General features: G+C 38.5%; 2 protein-coding genes across 5 annotated transcripts in view; both read right to left on the minus strand.

Moving 5' to 3' along the window:
• Positions 1-24,708, minus strand: part of LOC115262720 (protein stum) — a 204,190-nt gene that overhangs the window by 158,827 nt on the left and 20,655 nt on the right. The window lies entirely within an intron of this gene.
• LOC109413625 (uncharacterized) lies at positions 13,190-18,279 on the minus strand. 4 transcript variants are annotated; one of them, XM_019687333.3, is made up of 2 exons: positions 18,057-18,279; positions 13,190-17,954 (listed from the first exon to the last, which is right to left on the minus strand). In XM_019687333.3, the coding sequence occupies exon 2, from the start codon at positions 17,941-17,943 to the stop codon at positions 13,417-13,419; it is 4,527 nt and encodes a 1,508-aa protein (XP_019542878.3). In that variant the 5' UTR covers positions 17,944-17,954; positions 18,057-18,279; the 3' UTR covers positions 13,190-13,416. The 4 variants fall into 4 exon arrangements, with proteins under 4 accessions (XP_019542878.3, XP_062698723.1, XP_062698722.1 ...); XM_062842739.1 differs by having other exon boundaries at positions 13,190-17,976; XM_062842738.1 differs by having other exon boundaries at positions 13,190-17,981.

Raw genomic sequence — 24,708 nt, forward strand, 5'->3', positions numbered from 1 at the left:
ATGATTGGTACAGCGAATCAGATCAAGCAAGCTGTGGGTGCTGTGTGGAAAAAATGCACTACTCTTTGAATTCTCCTCAGAGTTTACCAACCCTGGCTCTACCTTTGTCCAAGGGGGGTCTTCCCCTTGGATCGCCCTGCTCTGTGGCTGTTGAAAGCCCACCAGCGGTCGCAACCCCTTGTTCCCATCGTTCGGGGACGGACCAGCCTTTTCAGGCCCACCCTTCCCAGCTTTCCGGGAACAATGGCTGGGGTCCGACCTTCCGGCCTTATTACCGACTTTCGGGGTAATAATTCGCCTGGCCTTGCGGGCACTGCCAGACAGCTCCTCGCCTGACGGCTGCCTCGCCCGCTTCTGCGATTGCTTGCTCCGCTTGTCGCGAGCAGTCGCTTCCACACCCTTAAATGAAACAACACAGCGCACGAGTAACTTTCACGCAGCGAGCAAAAAGACAAAAGAATTTTCACGCAGATTTGTGTAACACCGGATCAGCACATTTTTTGTGTTGATCCGGTGTTACACAAATCTGCGTGAAAATTCTTTTGTCTTTTCGGTCGCTGCGTGAAAGTTACTCGTTGCGCTGTGTACATCGAGTTCTGCGTGCACCTTGTTTGGACTTCCTATGAAGGAGAAGGCCTCCGTTTGGGTAAACTTCGGCACTTTCTCAATTGCAGGCTCCGCTGCTTTAGTAGTCAGCAACGCGAGTGCCGCGTGCTCCTGCTTGGCATCGTCGATCGACACCCTAAGTCGAAGCAAGGCCGTTTTCAGGTCCTTGCTTATGTTCGACTTAGTGGACGCAAAGTCGATGATTTTGCCAAGCTGCTGCTCAGCCACCTCTATTGCGGACCGTCCATTGGATTCTTGGTTGACGGCCCTCAACCCGAGCAGAAGAGAATAACAACAGCATAACAAAATGCGTTATTTTGGCAAAATAACTGCATAATGGAATTAGTAATTTTCATGTTATTAACATAACATATTGAGTTATAAACTTGTCTGTCATAAGCGGCAAAATAACAAGTCACATAACAAAAATTTGTTCCTGAAAAATCAATTTAATAACATGTTTTGTTAGTGGCAATAACAACTTAATAACAGTGGATTTGGGAAATATTTCAATAACAAATTTTGATATTAAAGAGTTATTGATAACATTCCGAAAGCAAAATTAGGGTAAAAACTAACTTTGTTTACTCATTTTTGGGTAATTATTTTAAGTGTGTTATTCTATTTTTAGAAAATAATAGATCACAAAAAAATCGAATTCATTATAAAACTTACAAACATGGACGGGATTTGAACCTCCAATCCTGCTATCATAAATTTTCAGTCGCCTTTACCAATGAGGCTATCACAGCACTTGCAGTGAGGGACGATAGAAGCTTTACTGGTTCTACGTATTGCCAGTTTCCCCATTCCCCCATTTCATGTTTGCCAGTCGCAGGACAAAAAAATAGACAGAGATTTGAATGCAAGATCAAACAATGAACCTCTCTCTCTTACCAACAGCGCTATCGCGGTGCGCAGACATGTGCACTGTAACACTAATAACAGTGGTGGCGTTCGCATGGCCCGTCGTCGGCGGTTTCGGAACAAAGAGAACGACGAAAAAGTTGCTAGACGACTATTTATGATTGAGCTTCGTCATGGGGTGCATTTTGGCGGCGACAAAGATTCTTTCCAGACGGGGATGATTCTTTTTATTTTTTGTTTTGTTCGCGTTGTGATAACGGCGATTATACACTTACCTACGTGAGCGAAGGTAAAAGGTAATTATATCATATGCCGATATGATTACTTCTGCAGATGCTGTTTAGTTTTATTCTGTTTTAGATTATTTTTATTAATGAAAAAAGATATTTATGACATAATGTCAAACAATATATGATCGAATAATAATAGATCGAAAGAAAAAAAGTTATAATAGACAAATGCAATCAACAATTGAGCAGAATTGTCTGTATAGTTGACATTTTTATTGATTAGAATTATTAAGTAGGTACCATATTTGCTATCTCCACTCTCACTAATATTCATTACTTCGTAATACATGGTCTGTACGGTACTTTTTGGCGATATAATTAGAGGTTAGAATAGCAGTACTGTTAAAATGACATATAAATTCAACTAAGTTTACTCAATTTTGAGATAAAAAAAACTCATTTGCAGATGTATCGCTTTTTGAAGCTAAAATTTTACTTAACCTATAAGAATTGGGAATCGTAGAAAAGTGAAAGGATTTTGGCACCGTAACGGGACTGGGATATTGAAAGAAGGAAATTAATACAAAGATAAACATATCAATAGCTATGATGCTATATTTACCCAAAACTCAAATTATAGCAATGAATAAAATAAAAAATACGGAAGAGTCTGATGAAATTTCTAGAAGTCGCAATGCCTTTATTTTTTACTTCATAATATGAAACAGCAGACAATAAAATAAAGAAGGTAAACTATGTAATTATTATATCTGCGATAAATTTTCTCCGATTTTGACAATATTGATCTCATTTGATCCAGATTTATTTTTTCCATCAAGATCAAATCCGACTGAACCGATCTGGTCATCGTGAGTTAAGAAAAAAACCCGAATTGCCATACACGTGGAATTTTCCATAGACCAGCTGCAATTGGCTTCTCTCGTGGTGTTGAGATAATTCCATATTCACAATCTACATGCCAAACTGAGCCGAAATCCAAATTTTCATGAACTTTGGTGCTCGGGAACCTATTTAAAAATCGATTTAAAGTTTGTATGGGAGCGATTTGTCGAATCACCCCTCGTCGCATTTCGTACTGGACGGAGCTGTCAAGCAGTTGCCCAGCTGTCAAAAGGTGATTTCAAAAAATCTTTTTGTAATTGAATTCAGGTATCAAAATAAAGTTTAAAAAATCTGAAAAAATCATACTGGCTTAAAAAAAGGTGCTCTTTCGAATAAAACCAAAAAATCAATATATTATTCTTAATTTAAAAACCCAATTGGTGATTGGTACAAATTAAGTACCTTACCAAGAAAAAAAAATGATAAATTTAAATTTATACGTTTAATATGTAGTCCGTCCAAGGTCTTACACCGTACATCAAACCGTTTTTAATTAGATTTTGTTTTAGATTTTATAGAGGCATTTTAAAATCTTCTCCTGTGTGGTAGGGATAGGATTTTTCAAAACACCATCGTTCTTCTTCTTCTTCATGCACCATCAAATCACCAATAGCATATATGCCCAGCCTAGGGCCAAAGTATTGACTTCAAAGTAATCATTACGAAGCATAAATGTCAATTTCTTGATTTTGCTTTGGCTGACCAAGCCAAGGTTGACCGTAGCATTTCCATAATTCAAATCTCAATTTGTTCATCGAGCACATGTTCTGTTGTGCTGCACGTGAATGTCAAAGCGTTTTCAACAGTGTAATTACGAAGCATGTTTCACGAGAGATCTTTTCAATACGCTAACTCCAACAACGCCGATATTAGAATAGAGGAGCTTAGAAGCAAAGGGGTGTAAGTTAAAACCCACTTTCGAGTAAATGAGCTTTGAAGTTTTTCGCCAGTTTTTCATCCCATTCAAAATGTATGAAGTTTCAATATCAACCCAATTTTCTCTGATTTACTGTATTTTTTCTAATCATCATAAAAATAATCTTTATAAAGTTCCTGTGAGCTTGAAATCTGAAGATTTTTTGATATGTTCAGCTCAAACTCGACAAAACGGTCACTTACATCTCTTTGCATCTGGGCCCCTCAATAGCATAAGGATATGTTCCAGAAAATTTGGACTTTTGGGAATACCGCGTAACCCAATCGTTCTATTCGCTTAACCAATCAATAAAAAAAAAGATTTCTTATTCAAACGAGTCGAAGTTCACTTAAATCGGTTCAAAGTTGAAAAAATATGAGTACTTTTCAGTTTTGAGGGTAGCCGGATACGCTTCCGGCATTCTACGCAATGAAAAACAAGCAAAACTGCAGCCCCTCAACAGCAATTGAATGTTTTTTTTTTTAATTTTTCAATTACATAGAATAAAGCTGTTTCCTTATAAGCATTTTCTGATCTTTTACCTGCTATCCATCGACCTTTTGCTCTACAAGCAATGAAAAAAAAAAAAAAATATACATAATCAAATTTCTCATTTTTTGTAATATAGCTAAAAATTAAAATTATTTCATATTCTGATATAATTATGTTATTTTTGCAACTGATTATTTTGTTCAGTTGCAAAAATAACAAAGTTATAACAGAGTTACAAAAGATTATAATATATTTTGTTATAATTTAGTTTGAAAAAGTTTGAAACAGTCCATGTCATAACAAAATTATAACATAATTTGTTAGTTATATCACATTAAGATATAATTATGATATATTCTTGTTATGTTCATCTAGTCGGGTATGGCCTCCACTTTAGCATCCTATTCTACATCATATATGACTTCGTGATGGCTGAGAATTCTATATATTTAGACCAACATGTGAGAATGCGAACTTCAGTTTCTCTCTTCCCTAATAGGTGTATTTTCAACTATTCATGTACCTATCTTTCAAATAGGTAGATACGACTTCATCCTCTGGAACGACAGGGAAAACATGTGAAATACAAAATATTTCTGAAAAATCCCATTCAAAACCATTTACAAGTTTGGATTCAGCTGTCTGTATTAGCTTCGTTCAAACAAGTTTACTCCATAAGTTTGACATTTTTATCATTGAAATTCACATGTCAAAGGCGGAATCTGGAACGTCCCTTTGAAAACCTTAAAAACCTTCAATATCGTCTGCTATGTTCTCGTTTAAATGTATGCAGGGTACTGCGCCACTTGGGCAGTGGCTGGTATTTTGGGTACTTTTCAGCTACAACTCAGTCAATTTCAGAAATTTAGCAAAACCTCGCGCCGCCCAGCAGGGACTTTGTTTTGTACACATTACAGCACCTCCATGTCACGTAATATACCACACCTCTTATCAAATGTGATACCGTAAGCGTACCATACTTTGCGCACCTAGGGCCTAACTTTGCGCACTTTTCAAAAAATCGTTAAACAGTTTTTCTGGTGCATTATGCAAACTTTTTCCCAGGGAATACTAGTTAGTGATATGGGGTATGCACTTTGTCTCAGTTTGGATGTAATGATAAATGGAAGAGGAAGACAAATTGATGAGTGAATATGCAGTTGCTTTCCCTCAAATGCTGTAAATAACGTTGAAGAATGACGTAGGTTTTGTTTCAAAATTTGTTTTAGTTTAGATAGCAATACCATAAAGTATTTGTGCACTCTCAATAATACAATAATAACCAAACTTGTTCCACAACAGAATGTAATATTGAAATGTTATTTAAGGGCTGCATACCAATTGCTTGGTCATAACAAAATAAGATTGTCCAACAGAACATGTTATGGAAACGTAATGCCTTGATAATTCAATAATAACAAAACAAGATATAAAAACAGGTTTTGTGATTTCGTAGTTATTAATTTGACATTCCCCTCTGCTCGGGAACAACCACGCTCCGTCCATAACATCTACTGGCTGGCTTGCCGGGAAGTGGACTGGAGCACCCACGCTTGAGCTGTGTACCCAACTCCCAGCGCCTATCTCCTCACTTCTCCTTGTCGGAGATCTCATCAACCCGCTTCTTGCGAAGGGGTTGATCTCACCACAACTTCCACCTAAATTTTGAATTTTTGAATTTTTGCTCATTTACCCACAGTCTCCGTTAAACATCGAGCATCTTTTTGACCCCTTTTCCATCACTCATTCCTCAGCACGGGTCGCTTGACACCTTGAATTGGGGTTAGTAGTCCTATTCTTAGCCGGCGACTACGCGGCTCACTCGCATGCGGGGAGGGGGGGGGGGGGTGCGTCAGGCCCCAGGACTTCCGTCCCTGCTGCCCCTGGCGTCGGTCTACTGGGTTGGATCCGAGCCCGCGGTTGGAAAGTGGTCCCTGGCAAGGGTCGGGGCAGGTGGAGACCCTGCTGTTAGCAACCTTCTGGTGCAGCTGATAGGGCCTGAAGGGTAGTGATACCCTTCCCTTCAGCAGGTCAGATCGGGTTGCACGTGGGCATCAGTTCTTGATCTCTGCAAAGCAGTTGGGCGCGGGCGGGGTTGACCCTGCCCGCCTTCCGAGGACAAAGGGAGTGGGGAGGACCACTCGGGAAACTGGCTAAGCGCCAGCATGCTACCGTGATGGACTCACCAAAGAGAGCCATCGATGTTCGTTGCTGCAGGCTACGCAGCTAACCATGAGGGTGCGATGTGCACTAGCCGCTCTCTGAAGCAATGACTTCTTGGTGGTTCCGGAGAGACGAAGGGTTTGGCGATCATAGGAATGTGTTTTAGTGGGTCGAGATGACAGTAGTCCAGGGGGAATGACATTTACTTTGCTGACCGGTAAAATCCGCATTTATCTGTTGCTAACCGTTGTTAACCGCGTCTAACTGCTGCTCAGTTAGCAGCGGTTAGCGACGGTTAGGAACGGATAAATGCGGATTTTCCAGTTAGAAAAGGATATGTCAATCCTCTTGGAGTAGTCCTGGCTTTTACTACTGTTATAGAAGACGGCCTTAACCCCACACTACCCTAACCTTCCTGTTAGGGTGTTTATTGAGCAGATTTTTCCCCCTATGGTTTAGAAGGAAAAAAAAGACGCCGAAAAAAAGCGCCGTGGGATACACCTGAACACAGACACCACTCCCAACATAACAACCCTAGTGTAAGAGAATGGGAGGATAAGTAGCAGCAATAAATGTAAGTACTCTCCACCTGACCACTCCATTTAGTTTGTGAAATTAGAACTTTTATTATGCTCGGAATGGCTCGCTTAAGGCGAAAATGGAAGCATTTTCTCTTTTTTTTGGTTTTTGATTTTTTATTAAATAGCGAAGCAATAATTTAAAAATTGGTTTTCGTGCACATGTAGAGTATGGATAAGGTATCTTCTGAATTTTTTTGAGGCGGAAAATGTTTTCCATTTTTGCAGAAACCATCTTTTTGTGAAATTTTATTCAAAAATGGTTTCTGCAAAAACGAAAAACATTTTCCACTACAAAAAAAAAATCAGAAGATACCTTGATCCATACTCTACATGTGCACGGAAACCGATTTTGAAAACATTGCTTCGTTATTTAATAAATAATCAAAAACCAAAAAGTGAGGAAATGCTTCCAGTTTCGCCTTAAGTCAGCGTTTTGGTTCCGCTTTCTCGAACCAGTTTCTTTCCTACGGGTCGAGCAGATGGGTCGGGGGACCAGTGCTCATTGCTGCGGAGCGGTGACAAATTTTCCAATTTTAGGGTCTGTTCCAATTGGCGAATTTAAACTGATTTTTACTTAAATTTGACAGTTCGACACTTACACTTGACAGTTTTCCTAAGGAAATAATTATCGAACTGTCAAGTTTAACTGAAAATTTATTTTAATTCTTCAATTGGAACAGACCCTTAGAATGCCATGTCATTGGTTGATAAATGATCAACTTCACCCCGGATTGGAAGTTTTCCGATTTGGCCATTTGAACCTTTTTTTTTTTACAAAATGTTGCAGTTTCTTGTAGGAATAACTTGATAGGCCCACTCAGTGCATGTTTTAAAAATCATATGCATTGCACCTGGTTTTATTCAAAAGATTAGAGGAAAAGTGATCAACTTGCCCCCAGATTACGGCACGTAGGATGGTCAAAACTCATGACTCGACCGAAGTTGCTGCATTCTGCCACAATAAAATTCAGCTTTGCATTGCCATAGTGCTTTTGTGTTGTGTGACTTAAAATGTCAGTTCGATAAGTGAATCTGACGAAGTGAAAGTTGAACGGTGATGAAGAAAATTTCGGCTAGCTGCAGCTTTGATGTGTTTTCCTTCGTTATATACAAAATGAGAAAAAATGTCAACTCGTAAGTGGAGTGAAATTATAAAGAGAAATTTAGTGTAATTTTTCGATTTCCAGTGTTATAGGAACTGGTTATCGATAATCTACATCTTTTTGCTTTCATCTAAAGAGGCATTGACAAAGGTAAGTTGGAATACCTGTAATGATTAACTATTTTCCGTCTGATGTAGCGGGAATTGGCACGTGTGACGATGTAAATGTTTACCCTATTCGATACGTCGTTCAAGACGTCATCTGGAGTTTTGCTAAACGACGCTCTACTGTTTGGACCAATTGTGCAGGGCGACTTATGATCAATCATGTTTCGGAGCCGCCTAAGGCAAATCATGTTAGTGGCCGATGTAGAGAATATGTTCCAGTAAATCTTCATATTATAGGAGAGTAGGCCACTCTAGTGCATTTTTTTTTCATTTTTTTATGTGTATTTTAACTTAAAGTGCATTTTGTGATTCTTCAATTCGGTAAACAGTGTACACTTTTATGAGCTTGATCATTGGCGGAGCCAGCATTTTCTTTTTTCTAACTCACTCTCCTAAATACAGTGATAGACATTCGTTTAGCCGAGGCCCAAAAACTTTCAAAAAAAGTGTCAGGAAACTCATACCAAAGATTTTATGATAAAACTTTTTTATGGCAGTTATAGTATAGAGGTAATCACGTTCAAATGTATGCGTGCCTTTTTTGTAGATGTAGTTGTGAAACTGCGAGGAAAATATTTGCACTCTTGCCCCGGGCGTTAGTTTTATCATTATTTACCCATTTTACCCAATTCGATTGGGTAATATTTGCATATGCAATCTGAATAGCCTTTCAATCGGCGTGCACTTTTGTGTGAGGAAAAATTTGCGCTAGTGTTCGTGTGTTGAAATGTCACTTATCTCTATATCTAGTACTGTTTTATAGGGCACTGCATTGTTTTGATTTTGTATGGGATTTTGACGTTTCTTGGCCTTGTTGTTTACAAAATTTCTGTAAGAGTGAAAGAGAAGGAGAGAATTTCATGCAGTACCCTATGAGAAGGTGATACATCACACTCACACACTCAAACAAAAACGAGGGTAAAACCCTTCAGATGTCATTTTTGCCTAGACATTCGTTTAGCCGAGGTGAATGAAAAATTGGTTTTCAATAGAATTTTTGTAATTTCGTGAGTGTATTTCAAGGATATACCCCAATGTATTTAGTTAATGACGTGTTAGCAAGATAATTGACCTTAATAATTCATTAATTTGTGAAATTCGAAGAAATATTACTAAAAAATGTCCCAATAAGGAGAAACGATGATAAATTAATTTATTTAAGGAAAATGCTTTCTGTACCTTAACACTCTAATGCAAGCTAGATTTGTTGTTTTTAAAATGTGGCACAGAACTATTGTTGAAAATGTTTAAATTATTGCATAAAATGTCGTGGGAAAATAAAGTATATAGGTTTTCGGTTGGTTAAACATCAAAATGGGATTGATAAAAGCTAAAATAAATAGTTCTGTGTAGAAATAAAGACGTATACTAATGCCTCTGAAGTATAACTGTATAATACTAGCATTACTAAATGAATTAGAAGATTGCCAAGCGAAAGAACTGCAAGAGGAGTCGGAATTTTTGAACCCTGCTTATTTTAAAGAAAATGTTCATACAAAAATCATGACCTGGTCAAAACATTGGCTATGTTGCTGCGTCGCCTGGCCTCACTGTACAGCTGACTGAGTCCGGCTCTGATAAGGTCACTCACACTAACTTACGTGATAAGGGGATATCGGTGACAGAACGATGCTACGATGATAATGAGATGACAACAAAACTGTAATCGAAATCTACTCCAACGTGGTGATCTACGAGTGTTTATTTGAGCCAGATTAAACCTAAATTTATTATTCTAAAGCCTTAGTTATAGTTACAATTTGTTATTCCTACTGAATTCTATTTCATACGCCGTTGTGGATTATGTTATGCTAAAGGTGAAACGTTAAATAGTAAAGATAAATATCGGTGATTTAATAACCTTGAATTGTTCCTATAGGCAGTGTATGGAAGCTAAGTTCTAGAATATTCGGGCCGCATAATTGTTGGAAAGGGCATTATATCAAGCTTGTGAGTTAGACTGGGATTACCCTTGGCCGTATTTTAACTAAAAAAGCTTCTACAATTACAGCGTCCAGTAAATACAGTGCGATCTACATTATTCAAATTAATCCTAAGAATACTAAGCCTACACCAAATTGTAAGTACCTTGCAAGATTGTTTGAATTCTTCTAATTACGGAAATATATTTTAGCTTGAGCTGTTCTATAAAGCTGAAAGAAAGTGTAGTCACTTGGTGTTTTAACAGGCTAATTTCATTCAATCTGAAGAAGTATATTATAAATGAGTCTAAGATTTGAACCACATGCATTTTTAACATGATTCATTTGAAAAGAACAAGTAGTTCATGCTAGAAATTTGAATACTTTGGGTGCCATTACTCAAAATGTGAGGCAATTTTTTCTGTTAAAAGCTTTGTTTTTCGTAGATTTTCAACCTGCACTCGTCGTAATACTTTTATTGGAATCTTTAAAAACACTTCCGAATAACTAAAACAAATCTCAATTTGAAAACATTTTCAATATTATAACTTACTAGCAGTCCTGGCTAACGTCGTACTGCCTGCCTACTCTGTTTTTTGACATCCGGTTCCATGAAGAAATGCCCCTCAAAATGGAATTTCTTATTTTCCTGTTTTTCTTGCCTTTTCGGTCGGAATGCAACAGCGAAAGAATCATAAGTAAAAAGAAAATCGGGTTAAGTACTGTTCCTTTGAATTCCACTAAGAATTTGCATCCTTTGACAGATACGTATTTCGACCTCAACTGTAAGGTCGTCGTCAGTGTCTTGTGCTTGACTCGACTCGAAAGAATCATGTCGATCTGTCGACTCGTTCCCGAGCCTATTCGTGACATATAAACACCATTCCATTTTCATTTACATATATAGACTTATAAGAGATGCATGTAAAATTAATATGGCAACACTTCTGAAAACGATCAAACTCATGATTTACAAGTCAAACTATAATGCAGGCCACCATACAAAATGATTGTTTTGGAAGTGAATCGAAATATGATAGTTTTTCTTATGGAATTTTAAAAAAGCACAATTCGGCTAAACGAATGTCTAGGCAAATTTTCTATTTTTCTTGTATTTTACGGCCATATAATAAATAATATATTGTTTTATCCCATTGATTAATGCAAATTACCTAGAAGATCCTCCAAAAAATATAAAAAGAACATAAAACTATTACAGTTGCGAAAAAAATAGAAAATATATGCCTCGGCTAAACGAATGTCTGTCTACCACTGTATACATGAGAAAGATAAAGATGGAAGGGGAGGCAATTTGCCTCCTCTTCGATCCTGCTCTTTCTCGTGTATGTTTAGGAGAGTGAGTACGAAAAAAAGCTGGCTCCGCTAAGGGGCTGTCCATAAACCACGTGGTCATGGGGGGGTTCGGCCAATGACCATTTTGTATGGACTAATAAAAATTTTTGTATGGATCAATGACCACGCGGGGGGGGTTGGTTGGTGATTGGAAAGTCCCAAAAAAATGACCACGTGGTTTATGGACAGCCCCTAATGAGCTTGATACTGTCACATGCGAAGTAAAGCCGGCTTCTTACCTGCCACGGAGAAACTCAAGTACATAAATTTGAGTTTTTTTAAACTCACTTTTGGATTCTTTCTTGTCTCCTCTCTCATCCACTCTCTTTGTTGTTGTCAGAGAGCGAAGAGCAAACCAACCCAACTTTGACAGTTCGGTGCGGGAAGCCAAAATTGAGTAAACAGCATTGAACTCAAATTTAAGTATTTTGAACTAGCAGCTGGGTGAAAAAAACTTAGCCGGTAGGTACTTTGCCGCACGGGATCAAATATAAAAAACCCACTTCAACATCGCTTCCACGAACTCAAATATGGGTTCCCGCACGCAACCCCGAGGTTGGGTGAAATAAACTCATATTTGGGTACTTTGTTTTCTCCGTGTGGAAACACGCACATAAAAACAAGAGGATGAGAGAGCAATTCAGTAACAAATTTTGAAAACGACGTATAATCAATGCTACACAAAACAACAACAAAATTTGTTACTGAATTCAAGCATAACTTTTCAATCCGACGTAACTCGCAAATGTAAACAAATCCGGGTTTTCAGCTGCATGTATGATTCAAAAAGTAAATTGAAGAATACACATCAATGTTTGATGATTTATTGCTTAATTTGTTTAACTAAGCATATTTTTCTAAACGACGTATCTAACTATTTTGATGTTTACAACTTTACTGATAGATACACCGTTTTGATATATGAGAAAACGACGTATCTAGCCAAAATCCAAAGTAGCAGATACACCAAACTGGCACCATACAAAAGCGACGTATCTGGCATGACGTATCTCTAACCAACCCGGTGTATGTGAATTTTTGTCAATATTAGTTGTGAAAATGATATGGAATGAGTAGGTTTTGTTTCTTACCTAGTGCGTGCTATATCCCTGGTGATGTTAAGCACGAAAATACTTATAAAAAGTCTTTTTATAAAAAAAAACTATTTTAGTGAAATGGTCGTCAACATTGACCATGAATTTACTCAGATTAGTGAAAAAGTTAGATACGTCGATTTGAAAAATTATGCTCGAATTGCTGTAAGGGAAATCAACACTGAGAGGAAAATACATTTCAATTTCACTGGAAAAAGTCAAGTAACCGTTCGAAAATGCTTTTTTCGGTGAGTTTACATGAACTAAGTGAAACCCGCTTGAAAACATAGTGAAACTGCAAAGAAAAGTTATTGGAAATTTCGTACTGTATCGTATTATAAATTGTATATGGTTTTTAAGTGGATTTTACTGCAGTCGAAAGTATGCAAAATAGAGGCGTGTAGTTTTCACCCATCACTGACGAACCATGCATGAATGTGATGATGGCAATATGTTCTGTTTTCCCTTAAGTTTCCATTTTCGCAAGGTTACGGAGAACAACCAAATTTTTGGAATGCTTTCCGATTAGAATTGAATTTTTCAAAATCTAATACATTCATAAAGTTCACTTAAATCTCATATAATTCGGTAATGAAAAATTTCACTTAAATTTTATTAGAATTCTCCAGTGGAAATTTTTTACTATCCAATCATTTAAGTTTCAAAAGTTTAGTTAGATGGAAAAAATCTACTTAAGATTTCCAATGGATTTTAAGTGAATTTTTCGCTCAGTGAAGGGGGATACAGTGAAGGAATTTCGTAAACCCAAAGACCCGCTCTCACGGCAAAATGTGACATACAAACACTTTTTCATTTTTATTTATATAGATATCATTCTTTTGTGGTTGAAACAGTTTGGATATATAATGGTTTTATAAACATGTAAACATATTAATTATATATAGTTATTTTATTCAATGTTTTGTGTAATACTATCATCCTGAACAAGTTTGAAGAAAGAGATGTTTCATTTAGCTAGGTCAATTAGGTACTCGCCAACAAAAATGCCTTCAATAGGCTCAACACTCAACAGCTTTCAATGCCATGTACAATGGTACAAAGCAAGCTCTCGCGGAATCGATAACAGATTCCCCCAGGATGTCATCCTTTACATGAATCAGTTCCCTAACATTTTCCAAATCTCTAAAACCATTCGTCACCTCCAGGAAGGCTTTCAACGCATATCTGCAGCGATGCAGTGCCATATAGTGGAGCGGCGTTCGACCGTGTTTGTCCTTGATGGCACAGGAAGCCCCCTTTTGCAGGAGTAGCTTTGTGCACTCGTAGTGATCGACAATGACCGCGTGGTGAAGGGCCGATCGCCCGGTAGGTACATATATTACCATTGGATCCGCTCCATGAAGTAGAAGTTCCTTGGTGCATTCGAATGAACCTTCTTTGTTGTCACAAATGGCGTACAGCAGCATGTATTTGCTGATTTTAGCAGATTTTTCCAGCAACATTCGTACTACAGCTGCGTGGCCATTCTTCAGCGCCAATTGAAGAGGCGACTCTCCCTTCTGATTTGTAGCATTCACTTCTGCTTCGAATCTGTTGAGAAGAATTGACACACATCCAATACTCCCGGCTTCGGCGGCCATATGTAGAGCAAATATCGGCACTACAGTTGATTGAATAGATAGGATGAATTCGGCAATTTTGAAAGATTTTGCGTTCAGTGCTAACTCGTAGGTGAAGAGTTCGGATCGGTCGTCTATTACGATGATTGGTGCTCCTGCTCTGTGAATTGTCTGGACGATCTCGAGATGGTTGCGTCGTATGGCCCAAAACAGAGTTTGGTTTACGTCGGTGTTGCGCTTGAGGCTTTCCACTTCGTAAATCACCAAGAGCTTCACCATGTCAAGATGTCCTCGTGACAGCAACATTTGAAGGAATCCAGTCAATTTCTTAGCTCTTCCTAACTTAACTTTGACTTTTTTGGACAGCAACACCCGAACCACGTCGATATGGTTATTAATGGCTGCAATGTGAAGGGCTGTCCAACCTCGTTTGTTCATTTCGTTCAAATTTGTGTATTTTTTCATGAGTAGTTGCACGGTACTGCTGTGTCCTGCCAGGGCTGCCCTAAAGAGGGGAGTCTGTTGTAGATTGTCGAGTGAAGAAACGTTTGCTTTTTTAGTCAGCAAAAGAGCTACCACTTCATCACATCCATTGTAAGCAGCTTTGTGCAGGGCCGTTTGGTTGTGGATATTTTGGGCATCGACGTTTACTTTATTTTCGATAAGTAGGGTACAAAGCCGAACGTGGCCTTGTGCCGCTGCAAAGTGCAGAGCAGTCTCCTTGTATTTATGATTAGTAGAGCGTACAACATTGGGGTCTTCCTCAATCAGGTGTATGGCGAGTTCTTCAAAATTTTCCTCACAAGCCCATAGCAGAGGGTAGGGACGCATACACCAGAGCAGCAGTTCTAGCCTTTTGAGGTTAAAGCTTTGTTGACGAGCTGTAAGGAAGAAAAATTTACGAACTGTAGGATAGTCTCGTAGCATTCGAAAGTAGATGTCGAACGTGTCCTTTATGTAACGCTTCTTAGAGGCAACTCTTTTATCGGCGTTTTTCACGAAAATTGCTTTTATATGGCCATCGCTCATTCGACTCAAATATTTGAACAAGCATTTCGCAGCGAAGAACTCGGCAATCGATCCGTGGATAAAGTTTGGAACTTTACTTACTATCGGAGAATCCAGAAGAGGAATCTGTTGTTGAAGGATCTGAAGTTCAAGTTTGTCACGGATTACTAAGTGCATTTTTTCACTCGTTACTAGGCTCATAAGGCCCAGGAAGTTGTGAAGCTTTATAAAACCCGCGTAGAAATAGTTGTTCTGGTTCAACATAAGATCTGTGTGACGATTGTCTGCCTCGAGTTTCTGCTTTTCGATGTTTTGTCGCCGGAAAGAGCTGTAGATGAACTTCTCAAACAGCTCCATGATATCCAGAGCATCGACTTCAATTTCATTTAAAATTCTGGGGTCTTTGGTTTCGCCATATCGCTCAACATCTGGTTTGTAGACTTCAGCCAACATGTTGACCATCAGAGGGACACCGACGAAGTTGCTGGCAATCTGCATTGGTTTGCTGTGGACTCTGTCCATCAGTCGGTTAACAAACTTGACCAATGGTAGAGTCTTTACTCGCGCTCCGTTGACAAAACCACAAATGTTCTTGAAGAGATCCGTCTGCTCGGACTTGCTGATGGGATTCAAGAAGAATGCCTTAACGTCGAAAGCCCCCTCCAATTCCAGCTGCAGTCGAGTGCGGGTGTTTACGAAGATCTGTACGGTTTGTTGAAGATATCTTATAAGCTTGATCGCCGGTCCCATGGCATTGTGTGGAAGCTCATCAAATCCGTCGACAAATATATAGACGGAATCCATTTTTGTTACCGATAGACAATCTTCCAGCAATAATCTGTCTAATTGCGGTAGTTCGAAGTGGTTGGCGAGAAAATCGATGGCGTTGATCTTTCCACTAGTTACCGTACTCAACGGGGAGTCTTGCAACTTTAGATAGAAAACCCACTTGGTTCTGAAGCGAGACTTTGCCATCAGAGCCAACTTTTTCCAGAGCGTTGTTTTACCCATTCCGGGAGTTGAAGATAGGACAAACACTTTACGTTCACCAAGCACTTCCGGGAGGTCTTCAAGAAATTGATGCTCGTTGTAGCAAGTCGTCTCGTTGGAGTCTTCGTCAACGGTTTCGTTCGAATTTGAACCGGAAGTGTCGCTCTCTTCAGATTCCGAACTGGTAATAGTTCTCGAAATATAGTATTTTACACCCACATCCGGAAGGTTCGGTCCAATCGATACAGATTTATCCTTGATCAATTTTTCGAGAGTTTCGTTCTTGAACACATCAGCAACTACTGCATCGTCCGCTAGCTCTCCGACGTTCACTTCAATTCCTTGAAAAAGTACCGTTTTGCGCTTCAATATGTTCTGGCTGGACTCCGTCAACTGGCCGAATGTAGTATCGTCATCTACGTAGAGATTGAAGTCCCGGTCGGTGAAAAATCGCTCAGCAGACTGTTTGCAATCAGTGATCAGAAGAAGTTTGATCGAACCAGTAGAAGGAAGAGCGTTGAGAATATCCGAGGCATACTCAAACTTTGGACAGTCATCTTTGAGCAGCAGATGGAAGTTGGCACTCGGTTCTTTGAGGGCATCGCAGAGTTCGTCCACAATCGAATGGTGCTGAAGATCTTTGAGCAAAAAGTAACGCAAAGAGGCTTCCGGTAAGATCTGAAACATTTTCAGACAAGTTAAGAGGCCATCGCAAGTGCTGGAGACAAGCGCCGCTGGATATTTAGGAATGCAAATTTCTGGGCTCGTGAGTTCCATCCGCAAATTGAGCATCTCGCCGCGAAAAATATTCGTTTGGAGGGAAAGCCTTGAACTTGATATGGATCGCTGTACATTCTGCAGTTCACCCTCTAGATCCTCTCTACACAAAGACATCCCAGTTGGAGAATCGAGACGGGAATGGATTTTGTACTGCAGCGAACTGTAGGCCAGTAAGGCGTAATAATCACCCCCTCCACATCTTTGTGTTGGTGAAGTTTGATGTAATCGCAGTTCATTGAGAATTACCGTCTTCATGGTATCATTATGTGGTTGCTTGACAGCGAAAATGGTCGAGTCAAAGAAATCCTGCACTTCCGAACGGACAATCATTGGTGGTAAGGCGTTGCAGCATTTCGACTTCGATGTGAGGATTTTCAGTAGGTGCTCATTGGATACACCGTAAGAAGTTAGCTGTTCTAAAGTAGCATCTTCTGGGAAAAGCTTGTTTCGCAGAATTCGTTCTACCAGATCCAGTTTGTTCCTTTTAATGAAGCGTGGAGCAAACTTCACTTTTTTACCATCAACGATTAAAATTTTACTGTTCAAGGCCGCGCGATACTTGCACACAATATCCAAGCCAAAGTCATTTTTCCCATCGATGATAGTTGATCTCAATGTCTCATATAAAAGGAGAAAATCCTTGTTTGCATAGTTCAGCATCTGTTCATAGTGTTCTTCCTTGGCTTGCACTTTTAGAAATCGCTCACCACTCGTTTTAGACTTTAAAATTGGTTCTACTTCATCCGCACCATCCGTAAGCCAGTCCTGAACACTATCCGCCACACCACAGTTTGTAAACACCACAAACTGCTTTCCGCCATCAAACTCGCTGCAATGGATATTCTCCCAAAATGATATCAAGTACTTGTGCAGTGAGAAGTCACCCTTAGCTCTAACATCATCCGTATCCGGGAATAGATCCATCTCGGTCAACACGGCGTCCTGCTTTTTATGCTTCACTTGTAAAAACAACCAACTTCTCGAACCGTCCGGACTCTTCCACACCAGTACAGCATCGTCGAACTTTCCAGCGGCTTCCATTTCCGTTGCCAGTTTGAAGTCCGCATATCGCTGTTGGTTGGAGACCGCTCTCTCGCCCAGCATCATCAGAACATGCACTTGATAGGCATCCCCACGGCGTGTTCCTCCCAGATTCCCGGACTTCTTGTACGCCCCGACTTCGTCCATCGTCTCCGTCTCTGGAAACAAGAATAAACACGCCTGAACTAGCTAGTGCGCACTTGCATTATCGCTCGATGACATCACTGATTGAGGTGCACCGATTTCACAGCCATTCTTACCGATTACGTTTGAATTAAAATTGCACGTTAGTCACACTCTCAGATATGCCGCTTTATTTTGTTTCTACGAAACGCAAGCACAAAACAACCGAAAATAAAAACAAGTCGACCGAAAATTCTTAAATCGGGGATTCCCTACTTCGTTAACGACTGGGGAGAGGTACCTATACGATAAGTTATCCGTCCAGTTCGCTCCGCTCACAACGATCGACTGCGCTCTGCGAGATTTTTCGCGCTGGTTGCGCCCCACGCACAGTGGGTAGAGATATTCGCGCGCAAATACTTGTGCAAATCATCAGCAGCAACGTGCTTCGCGCGCATGCATTTGTGGTGACTCTGTAGTCTTAGTACTGCACTGAATTGCAAACAAGCTGCGCGGCAAACGTTGGTAGGTATTGAGAATAGAATAGCAATTGTATTCGTTATAATGAAAGTTTGTATCTACGTTGAAGATTGTTCCGGTACGTTAGATGTATACCGGTATAGGGTAGGTGTACCAATTATGGCTATAGTACCAATTACGACAATAGTTGGAAGAAAAACAACTTTATTTTCCATTTCAACAAAAATAGGAGCTCATCATCATTAATTTTCGGTAACATAAAAGGCCTTTTATGAACAAAAATTTAGGATATTCTACGGATTCAAAGTATTTCTAAGTTTTTCGTCATGCATACGTTGCGCGCGTAACTATTTGGTAAGCAACATGCAGTACTAAATAAAGGATTTTCAATGTAAAAAGTAAGTCACCCAATAAATAGATACTACATATTCACAGATAAAAATAATGACATTTACACGTCATGTAAACTTAATTTTAGTAATGTAAACTTAATGTTATGATGGTTTACACGATATATCATGTAAATTTATGTTATGTGTCATGTAAAAACTTAGAGTCATGCTGAGTTACATGACATATAATGGAAGTTTACATGATATTTCGTGAATTTTACATGATATGTCATGTAAACTTCTGTGATATCCCACGCTCCAATTATGTGCATCATACATATGTCACAGAATTTTACACTCTTTTTTCGATCTGTGTTGTTAAAAAATGGCAATGTTTAGAAGGTAGATAAATAATATCGGTTTGAAGATAATTCAAAAATATAGAGCAATCAGGTTATCCAATTGAACAAAAATTTTGTTTCGTGGAAAATCAAAATTTTTATATTTTGGGTGAATTTAGAACTGTTTTGTATATCTCAAAATAGTTTTTGGTGTATTTTAAAGCGTATTTACATTTTTTTAATCATTGAAAAATTGATGTTTTAGTCACCTTCTAGAAGTCATTGTTTATTTTGTATTGAATCGCTACAAATAACATATTTTTAATTTTTCCCAAATCATTCTATCCTACACGGTAAAAAATCTGCACTGTGATATGAACTGATTGGCACTTGAATTCGCACTACTGTTTAATCAGTTTGTTATCAATTAAATATCATTCGAAAAAGAACATCCAAAGCCTCTTCAATTTTAATGGAACTTCACATCAATTCGTTGTTGACAATGTTTTGATTTCAAAACTAGAATTAAAAAAAAGTGTTCAGCCGCAGCCAGGTTCGATACCAGGACCTTCAGAGTCACGATCAACTATTTTACCACTACACTACTTCACATCTGTTGGAGAGGTGTGAATCGAAGCGAAGCACTTTCTACCACCTGTCATCTATATTTACTTTCATGCCCAAAACAGTCATTACCAAACCAACAGCTTTTCACGTTGGATCGTATTGCTTTTTACAGTAGTGCAAATCGAAGGGATTTTCAGTTTATTTCTCCGGTGGGTTTGTTTTGGTCCTCAAATCAACACTGACAGCATTGCGATATCAAAGGAAAAGCATTTTTGATCATGTTGATTAGGACTTTGAATAGTTAAAGGATATTTCCCTTACATCGAGCGTGCAGAGTTTTTACCGTGTAGTTTTATAGTTTAAGGGAATCGAATACACTCTAAAATTATTTTCCTTAAAATTACACGGAAAATAAAATTTTCTATGAAAAAAAATAAAAATATTTTAACATTTATCATAAAATCTCAAAATGTTTTCATCTTAAACAATCCGTACCCCAAATAGGCTTCCAGGAAAAATATAAAACTGTGGGGATATTCAAAAGAAATAAAAAAAATCTAAAACCGAAATTCACGAAATTGAGAATTAAAAAGAACTATCTTCCAGAACATGTGTAAATCGATTTTAGATGACGAAAAATGATATATGCACACTTAATTTAATTTGCCGAGACCGGCAAAATAAATCGCCGAGAATACAACAGCTGAGAGCTCGGTAAAAATCTCGGTAAAAGTTCAAATGGCCGACTAGTCTGCAAACTTTACAAAAATCAATTGTCAAACTTTGACGAGTGGTTCGGCAATACAGTAATTGTTTGTTTTCTTTAATGCTTATTGATAAGAAGTAAAATAAAACGAAAATTATGATTAGGTTAACAATTTTATGCAATTCAGTATCATAATTTTTATTTTATGCTACTCATTTTGGTATCATAATGGCCTACTTTTTCGTACCGGTTCATTATGCAACTGAAATGAGTTGCATAATGAAAAATAGTTGTATAATGTTCATAATGCAACTCATTTGAGTTGCATTATGAACATTATGCAACTCAAATGAGTTGCATTATGAAAAAATCATTGCATAAAATTTTGTATGGAACTCGTTGCAAAACTCGATTTTTTCAGCACTCTTCGTATTTCAGGCCAAACATTTCAATAGGTCCTATCTGCATTTGAGAGGCTCTCTTCGTTCACTTTCTCTTCCAATTATTGCAATGTAATGGTACACTTTTCAACTATTTTTGACGTACAAATCAAAAGACGATTGTTCTGACCATCGCTCAATGCAAGGAGATAATCAAAATACAAATAAACAGTTGAGATATTAACGAAAGAGAGGGAAACCAAAGAGAGCCTCTCTTCTGCAGATTGGACCTTTAGACATGTTTGGCCTGATTTATCCAACTCGGCAAGCCTCGTTGAATAAATGTACGACTCGTTCTGAAAAAATCAACTTTTTGCAACTCGTTACATGAATAACTATTATTCACGCTGGTCCTGAGTAGGACAATTTGGGTTTTATAACTGTAGCTAAAAACATAATTTTACATTTCTCCCGGGGTCACTTCCTGCTCCTCCTCCACGGATGCGCCGGGACAGCTGGATGTCCGTTGACATGATGGTGACGCGCTCGGCGTGGATCGCAGAAGGTGTCCCCGAACAATCCGATCAGGCTTCCTGCAGGGCAGTAACGGCGGCTCTTTGAAAACACATCTCTCTCTCTCTTCTTGGCGTAACGTCCTCACTGGGACAAAGCCTGCTTCTCAGCTTAGTGTTCTATGAGCACTTCCACAGTTATTAACTGAGAGCTTCCTCTGCCAATGACCATTTTGCATGTGTATATCGTGTGGCAGGCACGAAGATACTCTATGCCCAAGGAAGTCAAGGAAATTTCCTTTACGAAAAGATCCTGGACCGACCGGGAATCGAACCCGTCACCCTCAGCATGGTCATGCTGAATACCCGTGCGTTTACCGCCTCGGCTATATGGGCCCTTTGAAAACACATATCAGTCATGAAAACATGCGCAATTTCACGCTCCTACGCTGAAGCGGCAACTTGCGGAGTAAGCAGCAACTCGGTGGGCTTTTGATAACGACGGATTTCTCGCAGAGGTACCGTTCCCGGCCGGTAACGATGCAGCCGAGGATGCAGCTTCTTCACTCCGCCGGTCGAGGGAGCACTTTTGTGGGCATGTGTGGCCAGCTGCTTACGGGGAGCCTTTCCTCCAGTGGATTTACGAGCGGTTTGTTTAATACCTACGGACCATTTTTGCTTCTGCTGGTGAAGTCCGGCAGCAAACAAAAAGGCACCTTGGAGGCGAGGATCCGGCACTCCTCCTGCAGCGCTCCATCACCAAAATAACAAACTGAAAAGAAAATTAAGAAAGACATCTCTTTGTTGATAAAGTTAATGAATTCAATTGGTTTACTTACGAGAAAATCATTCAATCGATGCCAGTGATCCGCTTCAACAACCTCTTTTTCGAAGATGGCACCCGGCAACGCGTTTCGTTTTCATTTTTGACAGATGCGCTTTACCGAAATTCAGCAAAATGATTAGATTGCCGATTGCTGTGGCAAAAAAGTTTACCGAGATTTGGTCATGAACGTAAATTACTGAATTTCGTTATTTTTGACAAGTTAGGGAATCGCGCCACTTGGGCGGTGGCTTCTATTTTCGTCTGTTATCCGCTATAACTCAGTCCAATTTGAACCAATTAACTCAAATTTTGGAATGCGGTGCGATAGGTATAGTATCTACCCGTGTACAACATTTCAAATCAATTGATTTGAAATTGACTGAGTTATAGTGGAAAACAGACGAATATAGAAGCCACCGCCTAAGTGGCGCGATACCCTATTTTTAATGAACTGTCAAATTTTAACGACATTTCAGTAAAAATAACCTTTACCGATTGAGTTCGTAATTCATTTTTACCGAGATCAAATTTGGAGATGAGGTGTGTAGATCTAAATCAAAAATTTGGGCATTAGAGGGTTAAAATCGTTGGGAGTGGTGTAGCTAAGAAGGGTAACGCACACTCCGTTACTTCTTGGGGTCTTTTCTCTTGGGCACAGGCATTTATCCATGTGTCCTGGCTTTGAAGCCTAGGCTTACGCGCCATTACTCGCTCTCTGAAACGAGAAAAAAAGAATAATGGTTCATCCCCGAATGTACAAAAAATAAGCCCATATAAAAAAATACGATTACCGCAACAAACCACAACCCTTAGACTGGTCAAAAGCTCATGCAAAATAACAAGCGAGTATAATAATAAAAACCCGATTTAATCCACCTATGGTGAACAGAACCCTTCTTACACTTATAAAAAATATTGTTGTATTATTCGTATTTAACAAATTTATTTTGCGTGATTGACCAAAAGTTCTACAAAATATTGTGGATTTGGCATCTAGTGGTTTGGTTTCCAAAATAGCATCAGACCATGGACTAAACTACCAGAAATGCCAGACACCTCCTAGAATCTTGTATGGAAAGTTTTAAAAAATAGCTTACATATTCTGGAATATTGTATCTTTTGTTAACTGCCAAAAGATCTTGAATCGATTAACAAATGGATAAAAAAATCAGCGAGATACACTTTGTCTAATATCTCTTAATCAGTCGAATAAATTAGCTCCGAAGTACCTACTTGGTATTCATGGTTTTGGTGCACAAAGGACAAAAATGATATATCTACTATGTAAATCAGTTTTGGCATTAGCAAGTTATTTTGGCTGTCCGGTTCTTGCACTTACCCACAATATATAAATTCTTTCATTTAACATATTGTTAGTTTTCAAAGAATTCCTGTTTATTTGTAATTTGTTATTTATAATTTTATTGAAAATAATAACCTGCTAGTATACACTATATATTATTATTATTATTTATTTATTAAAGAGATTTTAACAAAAAGTCACTCGCCTCCGATACACTTTATATGAGATCAGCATTATTTATTGAAAAATAATTTACCTTAGACTGGTCAAAATCTCATGCAGGATAACAAGCGAATATAACAATAAAAAAAGGAATTTATTGAAATACTCTTCGAAAGATATCTCAGTAACCAAATGTCCAATCGAAATAAAATTTCAGAACCTTTTACAAGGATATTGTAGCTTTCATTTGGTGCTAAGAGAACCCAAATCGGTTGACAGATGGCTGAGATATTTATTATGATACACTTTGTCAAAAATCTCTCAAAAAGTTAGCCTGTATTACTCTCAAGTACTCTTTGAAAGATATCTCGGTAACCAAATGTCCAATCCTAATAAAATTGTATAGGGTTCTACTAAGATTTTGTAGCTTTCATTTGGTGCCAGAAGAACCCAAATCGGTTGACAGACGGCTGAGATATTTATTATGATACACTTGGGGAAAAATCTCAAAAAGTTTAGTTGTATAAATCCTAAGTACTCTTTGAAAGATATCACGGTAACCAAATGTCCAATCGAAATAAAATTTCTGGGCAACTTACTAGGATGTTGTGGCTTTCATTTGGTTCCAAGAGAACCCAAATCGGTTGACAGACGACTGAGATATTTAATATGATACATATTGTTAAAAATCTCAAAAAGTTTAATTGTATAACTCCTAAGTACTCTTCGAAAGATATCTCAATAATCAAATGTCCAATCAAAATAAAATTTCAGAGCATTCTACTAGGATGTTGTAGCTTTTATTTGGTGCTAAGAGAACCCAAATCGGTTGACAGTCGGCTGAGATATTTATCAATATGGCTGAGATATTTATGAATAAGTCAAAAATCTCTCAAAAAGCTAACCTATATTACTTCAAAGTATTCTTCGAAAGATATCTTGGTAACCAAATGTCGGATCGTAATAAAATTCAATAGGGTTCTACTAGGATGTTGTAGCTTTCATTTGCAACAAAGAGAATTCAAATCGGATGTCAGACGTCTGAGAAACGTGCGTGACTTTTTTTGTAACATACGCACACACACATACGCACACACATACGCACACACACATACACATACACACAAACACACACATACACATACATACACAAACACAGACATTTGCTCAGTTCGTCGAG

Source organism: Aedes albopictus, chromosome 3 (genome assembly GCF_035046485.1).
Source record: "Aedes albopictus strain Foshan chromosome 3, AalbF5, whole genome shotgun sequence".
Lineage (NCBI taxonomy): Eukaryota > Metazoa > Arthropoda > Insecta > Diptera > Culicidae > Aedes > Aedes albopictus.

Coding starts and splice junctions, on each gene's coding strand:
- LOC109413625 (XM_019687333.3), bottom strand. CDS start 17,943: ATGGACGAAGTCGGGGCGTACAAGAAGTCCGGGAATCTGGGAGGAACA.